Source organism: Rhineura floridana, chromosome 3 (genome assembly GCF_030035675.1).
Source record: "Rhineura floridana isolate rRhiFlo1 chromosome 3, rRhiFlo1.hap2, whole genome shotgun sequence".
Lineage (NCBI taxonomy): Eukaryota > Metazoa > Chordata > Lepidosauria > Squamata > Rhineuridae > Rhineura > Rhineura floridana.
In genome coordinates this window covers 69,392,050-69,401,609 of record NC_084482.1, presented here as the reverse complement: position 1 = coordinate 69,401,609, position 9,560 = coordinate 69,392,050, and the positions used below count along the sequence as shown (strand labels likewise).

At 42.2% G+C, this 9,560-nt stretch overlaps 2 protein-coding genes across 2 annotated transcripts in view; one reads left to right on the top strand and one right to left on the bottom strand.

Moving 5' to 3' along the window:
- The first annotated feature begins 1,420 nt into the window (after window positions 1-1,420).
- On the top strand, window positions 1,421-3,907 carry LOC133382170 (solute carrier family 23 member 2-like). The gene has a single exon (XM_061621840.1). It carries the CDS (start codon window positions 1,728-1,730, stop codon window positions 3,675-3,677), a length of 1,950 nt encoding a protein of 649 aa, XP_061477824.1. The 5' UTR covers window positions 1,421-1,727; the 3' UTR covers window positions 3,678-3,907.
- A 4,424-nt stretch (window positions 3,908-8,331) lies between these two features.
- LOC133380026 (heparan sulfate glucosamine 3-O-sulfotransferase 3B1-like) overlaps window positions 8,332-9,560 on the bottom strand; it is a 37,094-nt gene continuing 35,865 nt past the window's right edge. The window contains exon 2 of the mRNA XM_061616475.1: window positions 8,332-9,105. Within this exon, the coding sequence (XP_061472459.1) occupies window positions 8,487-9,105 (619 nt within the window). The 3' untranslated portion in view covers window positions 8,332-8,486. The remainder of the gene's footprint in view (window positions 9,106-9,560) is intronic.

Genomic DNA, 9,560 nt, shown 5'->3' with positions numbered 1-9,560 from the left:
TGAGACTACGATCTGGGAGACCAGAGTTTGAATCCCCACACAGCCATGAAACTCGCTGGGTGACTTTGGGCCAGTCACTGCCTCTCAACCTCAGAGGAAGGCAATGGTAAACCACCTCTGAACACCGCTTACCATGAAAACCCTATTCATAGGGTCACCATAAGATGGGATTGACTTGAAGGCAAGTCAATTTCCATTTTCATATAAAGCACACACTAAGTAATTGGAACCTACTTGTGAAAAGCAATTGAATTTTTTAAATTGGTCGCTGGGTTAATTTTTCTGCCTTGAAACTCTAGAAAGGCTAAGCTGCATATATTGAGAAAATGAGAAATTAGGCCCGAGTTACAGTGTCCAGCCAGCCACCTAGTTAACTGTAGTGTACACAATATTTCTATTCCTCTAGGGCTGGTTTCATTCTTTGCCATCAAGTAATCAAGAAAAGGAAAAAATAGCTACCAGCATTGTGAATGCTTTAAAAGAGTAAAGGGTGGTCATTTTTTCCATATCACATTAAGTTATCTTTTTATTTAGAAATAAGCACCCAATCCTGCTCTGCTCATTATAACTACTACAAAATAAACTCTTATTTCTTACTGCAGGCAAACAAACATGCTTCTTTATTGCTGGCTGGGTAGACAGCACAACTGACACTGGCACTGAAAAGCAGAGCAAAGGGAAGACCAAGATGTGGAGTCTAGTCCATAATACAAAATTCTAATATTTAACTCTTCAAGGGTCATGTTACTTACAGGCTGTTTGTTTCAGGATCACTTGAGTAACTACAGGGTGATTGTGATAATGAAAAGTCCACACTCAGTCAGGGAAGATCTTGAGTGAGCAGACTTTTGGGGGCTCTTCCAGATGAGGCTTTTCATGAGAGTGGCCTTATCTTATTCACTGAATTTTTCAGATTGTCCTATTTTAAAGGTATTTTGAAATTGAGTAGGTTTGGCCACCACCAGGTTTCAGCATCATGGAGACTGATGACTTCTTCCCAACATGCCTGTGTAGAATATTGCTCTCTGTGTTGGAACTTATTCCAAAAATAGATCTAAGAGTGACCCTGATCTCTGCTGGTGGAGGGTTAGGATGTCGCAGAGGCTTCCACCCAGGGGGCCCTACCACCAGGGAGGCTCCTGCTGCAGCCACAGAAATTGTAGCAAATGGAACAGTACTACCCATGGCATTCCCACTGGCGGTGGTCAGCCTAGGGCCCCCAAAACAAGGCATTATGGTATTATTTAATAATAAATAATAAATAAATAAATTATCATGAAGAGGAGCTGGCCATTGAGCTACTCAACCCAAATCTTGTCCATTCCCCTTAGAGGGGCCTGATGAAACCCCCAGAGTCACGCCTGCCAGAAGCTGGCACAGCAAACAATAGGGGTACACATTCTATGAACAATGGGCCTCACCCGCCGCCGCTCTCAGAGGCAGCGCAGCTCGAGCTCGCGACAGGCCGCCTCCATTTCTAGCCGCTTCCAGGCATGGCAGAATCTGCAGGAAGAGGATATTAACAGTCAGGCTAAGCATGGAGTGCCCATCGTGATGTAGTGGAAGGCACCACAGAAGCTCACATTACTTACAGGACCTAAAGATCTATTGTGAATTCCTGTGATGCTCTTCTGATATCTGAGGTGCTATCTTTGTAAATTGAAAACTCCATCCCCTGCACTGATAACATAGTGACTACGTGAATTTTCAGAGCATTGTGGAAAACAATGGGAATTGGCAAGAACACCACTTCTAAGTCAGTAGAAACTGGAAGTCCAACAGAAGGCAAATATGAGGATGAATCCAAGCATTCTGCTTTCTTCTCACTACCAGTTGTGATGAATGGCGGAGCAACATCAAGTGGTGATCAAGATACGGAAGACACAGAACTTATGGCAATCTATACTACAGAAAATGGAATTGCAGAAAAGAGTTCTCTGGCGGAGACACTAGATAGCAGTGGAAGTTCAGACGCACAGAGAACAGATATGATATACACAATTGAGGATGTTCCTCCCTGGTACCTCTGCATATTCTTGGGATTACAGCACTACCTGACCTGTTTCAGTGGCACTATAGCAGTGCCCTTCTTGCTAGCAGATGCCATGTGTGTTGGATTTGACCAGTGGGCTACTAGCCAGCTGATTGGGACCATATTCTTCTGTGTTGGAATCACAACTTTGTTACAAACAACTTTTGGGTGCAGGTTACCTTTGTTCCAAGCCAGTGCTTTTGCATTCTTGGCTCCTGCCAGAGCTATTCTCTCTTTGGACAAATGGAAATGCAATAACACCGCAATAACGGTTACAAATGGAACAACAGAGCTGCTGCATACAGAACATATCTGGTACCCCAGGATACGAGAGATCCAAGGTGTTATTATTATGTCATCTTTAATAGAAGTGGTGATTGGGTTCCTGGGCCTGCCAGGAGCACTCCTGAGTTACATCGGACCTCTGACTATTACACCAACGGTAGCTCTCATTGGCCTTTCTGGTTTCCAGGCTGCTGGTGAAAGAGCAGGCAAACACTGGGGCATAGCGATGTTGACTATTTTCCTAGTGCTATTGTTTTCTCAGTATGCCCGAAATGTCAAATTCCCATTACCAATCTACAAATCTAAGAAAGGATGGACTGCATACCGGTTACAACTTTTTAAGATGTTTCCTATAATTCTGGCCATTCTGGTATCCTGGTTGCTGTGCTTCATCTTTACTGTGACTGACGTGTTTCCACCTGATAACACCAAGTATGGATTCTATGCACGCACTGATGCTAGGCAAGGAGTGCTTTTGGTAGCGCCATGGTTCAAGGTTCCATATCCATTTCAATGGGGATTACCTACCATTTCAGCTGCAGGCGTGATTGGAATGCTCAGTGCAGTGGTTGCTAGCATCATTGAATCAATTGGTGATTATTATGCCTGTGCGAGATTGTCTTGTGCTCCTCCACCACCAATCCATGCAATAAATAGAGGCATTTTCATAGAAGGCCTTTCCTGTGTATTGGATGGAGTGTTTGGCACTGGGAATGGATCTACTTCGTCTAGCCCTAACATTGGGGTCCTGGGGATTACGAAGGTTGGGAGTCGACGAGTTATTCAGTATGGGGCAGCCTTCATGTTGCTGCTTGGAATGGTTGGCAAGTTCAGTGCGCTGTTTGCATCCCTCCCTGATCCAGTGCTCGGAGCTCTCTTCTGTACCCTCTTCGGGATGATTACTGCAGTCGGACTTTCTAATCTGCAGTTCATAGATCTGAATTCTTCCCGGAACCTTTTTGTGCTTGGATTTTCTATCTTCTTTGGACTGGTCCTTCCGAGTTATCTCAGACAAAACCCGCTTGTCACAGGAATAGCCAGCATTGATCAAGTACTGAACGTTCTTCTCACTACAGCCATGTTTGTGGGAGGTTGTGTCGCATTTGTTTTAGATAACACCATTCCAGGGAGCCCTGAGGAAAGAGGAATCCGGCAATGGAAGAGAGGAGTGGGTAAAGGCAGCAGATCCATGGATGGCATGGAAACCTACGATTTGCCTTTTGGCATGGAAGTTGTGAAGAAGTACAAGTGCTTCAGTTTCTTACCCATCAGTCCTACCTTCATGGGCTACACGTGGAAAGGCTTCAGGAAAAACAGCAGCTCCAGGAGTTCAGAGGAAGCCTCTGAGGCAGCTGTATAGCCCCTGCTGAAGCCTCCGTCTTCTAGCTGCAGTCAGCAGATACATCCGATACATCCGCAGTTTCTTGCTGATCTTGCTTTATTTTATGGGGTTTTGTATATCTGCGTTTTACATTCTGGAACCAGAGCCGAAACAGGTTATAAAAATAGCTTTCCCATTGTGGACAGTGATAGCTATCTACAATCTCTCTATAATTGTATTATGTTTTTGTGTTTTAAAGTACTGTTGGAATTGCTTTGCTTCTTCCTGGATTAAGCACTTTACTAACTTATTTGGTGGTCAACCTAATGATAGTGCAGAGATTGAGATATCTAAAAACTTTGATAACTTACCTGAGTGGCATCCAGTAACTACACATGAGATAAAGACGCTTATTGCATCCTTGAAAACTAAAAAAGCACCAGGAGAAGATATGCTTCCCCCAGAACTCTTTACAGAAAATGTAGACTGGTGGATACCCATCCTGGTTGGATTATTCACCACAATCAACAGCTCTGGTCAAATGCCTCGCGGATGGAAAACAAGCATAATATTTCCAATCTATAAAAAAGGGGATAGAAATGACCCACAAAACTATCGTCCAATCAGTTTGTTAGACATCCCCTCAAAAATATATGCTCGATATTTACTGCAAAAACTAACTGATTGGCTGCAAGATAATTTGATTATCCAGGAAGAACAAGCAGGGTTTAGAAGAGGTTACAGCACGATTGACCAATGCTTTGTCTTAAATCATATTATAGCGAAATACACTAAGAACAGAAGACATCTGTATGCTGCCTTTATTGACCTCACTGCAGCTTTTGACTCAATCAACAGATCCAGACTATGGGAGAAATTACAAAGCATTGAGATGGATCGTAGACTTTTACAGTTGATTCAAGAGTTGTATAGCAACACAGAACTGAGGATCAGAATTGGCTTAAAGGGTGCATTAACTGAAGCAAAAGACACCTAAGGGACTGGCTCCTTTGGATAGACGCTAAAAGAGATCTGTGTCTAATCAAAATATCCAGATTTTCTACTTATTTTGCAGTAGTGAAAACAGAACATTTTAGAGCTTGTTATCTGACTAAATTAAGGCTAGCCCCCTTAAGAATTGCTTTCATGGAACTTCGGTTCCAAGTTATGCCTACAGCGGTACTGGATGGTCGTTATCAGAAAGTGCCATTTGAAAGAAGACTGTGCATTTGTGATCTAGGAGAGGTGGAGGATATTGTGCATTACATGTTAAGATGCCCTCTTTACGATCACCCAAGAGAGAGATTTATTAAACCTTTGTTGTCCCAGGGAAATGGGAACTCCCTGGAGGAGACCTTATATCTCCTGAGTGATGTTAACAGCTACGTGACCCACAAGGTGGCTCTTTTTGCCCTTGCGGCAAAAAAGATCAGAAAAAAAGAATTAGACTACATAGCAATTAACTGCCAGGGAGACTCTGCTTGTTAATTCTTATTATGTATATTTTCTATGTCTTTGTTTATATTCATTATTAAAGTTTTGTACAGTATTTGTCATGGCTTATGGCTAGCACAATAAACATTACTTTGACTTTGATGAACAATGGTATACCTCAGAGAGAATCTGATTGGAGTCCACCTTCAATACATGAAACATCATAGAGAGATTGCCTGGGGAGATCTTCATGTTATATTTCCCATAAGTGGATGTAAACCTCTATTTATATTGCACTTGGGATTTTATTTCTTGACGTAATTGGAGCAATGAAATATGTACAGATATTGATATGAATTTGTATGGATGTTCTGTATTGCACTGTTGAGATTTGTATTTTGTTAGTCATTATAATGAAAACAAATAAAAACATTTCTAGAACAACAATAAGGAGAAAATGCCCATTGTCATGGGGAGCCCTCTGCACTCCTCTCAGCTGATCCCAGTTTAGATTGCTTTGATGGTTAAGGAAGGCCTCCTCACCTTTCATTTTCCCACCACTGAAAAGAAAAATGAGGCAGCCTCCATGATTTGGTAAAATATATTTTATTTCTTCATACAAAGAAATAGTATGAATCAAAATTCCATTTTCCTAGAAACCTCTGTGTAAAATTAATTTGTGTTGTATATACCACAAAATACTCAATTTACAGTTTTTGCTTGCCATTTGTTTTCCTTTACAGGTATACTAGTCTAAGATGTATCATGTTACAGCAAACACACAAAAATATTGCTAATATCTGGACATACTGCACTGCTGAATGGAACTCAGCCATAAATTAATGTTATGTGAAAAATGTCCAAACACACCTCTGAGGTTTGACTGTGTACTCTCTTGTGAACATAAAAAAGTAACATTGCATTGAGTCTAGTGGGAGCAGTTCCAATGCTATATGGTATAATGTCCATCATGGCTACCATAATGTAGGTAAGGCCTTTTAAATTAATTGGTTTCATAATATTTCCATTATATAGCCTGCTCAGCCAGGATTGGCAATTTGCTGAATACTTTTAACAGTGAATTAATGGCAGAGTTATCACTCAACTTTCTTATTTCAGAAAACCATTCAGCACTGGGTCTGTGGATACAGTACCTACTTTGCCAATGGGATTTGTGCTATTGAGGAAGCCATTAGACTATAAATCTTCTCGGAGGAGAAAATACAGAAGTCCAAGTGGTAACGTTCTGCTGTCCAATAAGCAAACAGAAAAAGGTTTTGAAATGGAAAATGTAGGGAGAGCTATAAGAGGAAAACCCACCAGAAATTCCTGGAGTAAGTGAAGCTGTATGGCTTGACAATACCAGAAAGCAATTTAGTTATCACATAAGTATGTCATTGAGTCATGGGGGGAAGGGTATCCAGAAAGAGAAGCTAGGTTCCATACATTGTATCTCAGTTTAGCAGGAAAAGGGTGGGTTCAAGTTTATATTTTTCGATAGCAGCATTCCTCAATCTGGTGGACTCCAATTCCCATCAGCCCCAGCTGCTAGTGGTCAGGGATGATGGCAGTGCCTTCCAACAAAATCAGAAGGGTACTGGATTGGGGAAGGCTGCCTGCCCTAGAGTGTAGTGAGCATCGCAAGTCCAAGGATGGCCAAACTAGAGGCTGAATGTTATAGGAACATCTAAAATCCTTAGAACAATGTTTATGTATGCATATGCACACGTTTTGTATACAGCCATCTGAGAAATCCCACATTTCACATCAAGTCATTTCTCAGAAGAATGAATAAATCTGACTATTATGCCCAAGTATTAAATGTGTGTTCAAGTTTGGGATACTTCAAGAATTTGTTGTGAATCTGAGGCACCCACACACACACACCAACCAGAAGTTTTAGAACAAGATAGTAGCTCACCCATCCCAACATTAGTCAGACATGTCCAACCTTTTCCATCTGCCATGGGCTTGTCCCAGAGAAGTAGCTGCACTGGAAACAGTTCCCTTTGGCAGTCCAGTTAAGCTGTGCCAAGTTGTAAGATGTTGAGTTCAGTTCGCCTTAGCATAGTGCTATTGGGAGGAAAATAGGCTGTTTGCTAGTCTCGGAGGGTCTGTGGAATTCTTTGGCAAGGTTAAAATAGTCTATGATACCTGTATGTTCATTTCCAGCACCTCTCTCATTGGTTTTCATGAACTGTATTGTTGTTACGTGCCTTCAAGGTGACCCTATGAATCAGTGATCTCCAACAGCACCTGTCACGAACCACCCTGTTCAGATCTTGTAAGTTCAGATCTGTGGTTTCCTTTATACCCTCCCAATTGACCCACTTTAAAAATTAGAAACTTTCAATTCAGCAGCAATGTAACTGTGTTTGGGGGCTTAATTAACTACAAAAAAGAAGACTCCATGCAGATTGAATGGGGTGATGAGACCATGTACATTAGCTGTTCTCATCTGATAGCACACTAATTGCATGGCTATCAGGAATCAGGATTATCTGTTAGTCATATAAAGCAGAATGTGGTTTGCCATCATCTCTTCCACAGACCAGCTTTTAAAAATAAACTGCCTCATTTGAATTGTGCCCCAAGGAATCATTTCACATTTTTAGCAGGAACAAGTTAAAGCTGGACCAAATATGCATAGTTGTCAGCCCAGGAAATCTGCTTAAAGGAGAGGAAAGCAGAACAAACTGTAGACATTCAGGCAGTAACTCTATTGCAGCAAAGCTTCTACAACAAGGGAGAGCTCTATAGACCAAGGCAAACACATCTGGGAAGCGGGTGGTGGAGGCAGCAGCAACACCAGCTATATGGCTGGAGAGTGCATCCTTCTGCACATGTGCCACACCCATCTGTAAAGACAGCTGCTTAAGCTAGGCCTAAATGCTTGAGTTCAACAAAACCCTTTGCGAAGCCAATGGTTTTTCATAGTCAACCAAAACTCAGCTAGAAGTGGACTGATCTGGAAGAGGAAAGACAGGTGATGCTACCTGAAGGGCCTTGTACAAAAATGTTTCAAAATGCCTAGTACCCGTATTGGAAAAAAAAATTGTGCTTTTGTTAATTCTTCTTCTACATTCTCCCTTACCCACCGGTCTCTCTGTCTCTCTTTTTAATATATTAGCATTTTTCCTAGGAAGATACTTGGAAGCACTTTCCAGCACAAACCAAACCAGGCTACAAAAAGGGAAAGAGCATAGTAAGGATTCAGCACTGTGGAATGTTAAAAACACAGCTATGGGCTACAGTGTGGTTAGGCAGCTTAGTGAATTAATTGCTTAAGAATTAAAAATAAATTATTATAAAATAGATTTCTGTACATTTTACATATAGACCTATCTACATATATAGGGGGAAGCAAGCTGAAATGACAGGATTAACTTGGGCAAGAACTTCAGCATTAAACCATCAATCCCAGCCAAAGTCATGTCCAGTCATCTGGTAGAATTTCATGTTGAAGGGCCTGTAGAACTCCCGCAGCCTCTGCACCACTTTCTGGTCTATACTGGGGTGGGTCCGCCCTTTCGTTTTGCCCAGGCAGTGGGGCTTGCTGCTGCCTTCAGCCTTTTTCAGGCACGGGAAACCCTTGGTTTTGTTGAAATAGAAATGTTTATCTGTGATGATCCTCTTGAGACCCAGAAAGTCCTGGACTCGGCCTAACTCGCCTGCCGGATCACTGATTAGCCTCTCCCCGCTGACAAAAAGGATCTGCCCAATGGGGAAGTACAGGAGCCAGTTTTCCAGATGCTTGGCGTAAATGCCAATCTGGATGGCACTCCAGGAGGTATCAATAAGGCCTGTAGTCCTGTTTTTGAAGGTCAGGCTCTCAAAGGTGGGGATGTCAGGCTTCTTGGAAAGAGTTTGCGTGTAGTCCGAAATGGCTCTGGTGACTGGGTCTCTCACCACCACAATGAGCTTGGTGCCCTTTGACATGGCAGAGATGCGAGCCGGTGCTTCCTTGGTGACAAAGTAGCTGGGAGTTTTCTCCATGGTGATCTGCCCATCAAGAGTTCTTGGCATCAACTCTCTGCCAAAACAAGAAAGAAATGGGCATAGTGGTTGGTAACATACACAACAGTCTTGTATAGTTCTTGGTATTCACAAAGCCTAACAATATTACTTGCTAGCAGAGCATTATCTCACACTTAAGCATACAATGAATCCCAAAATGCACCCAAATGTAAGGTTTGCAATAGTATGAACTAGACTTGCTAGAAAATCTCACAAGGTCCCAACCAGCTGCACTTCAAAAAGGCACAGGCCCTGCTAGAAAACAAACTTGTGACAATCTTAGATTGTTTCTAAATTGGGAGCGCAAACACAGAAGCACAAAAAAGAAAGAGGAAGAGTATCTTCGGGAGATGCAAGCACTGTGGAGTCCCCTTTAAGGTAGCAATGGAGTTCTAGTCTTGAAACCACCTCAAGTTGAGCCCTGCAAGGGGCTAGAGGACTCTCTTAATGAAGACTTCCTCCACAAGATAT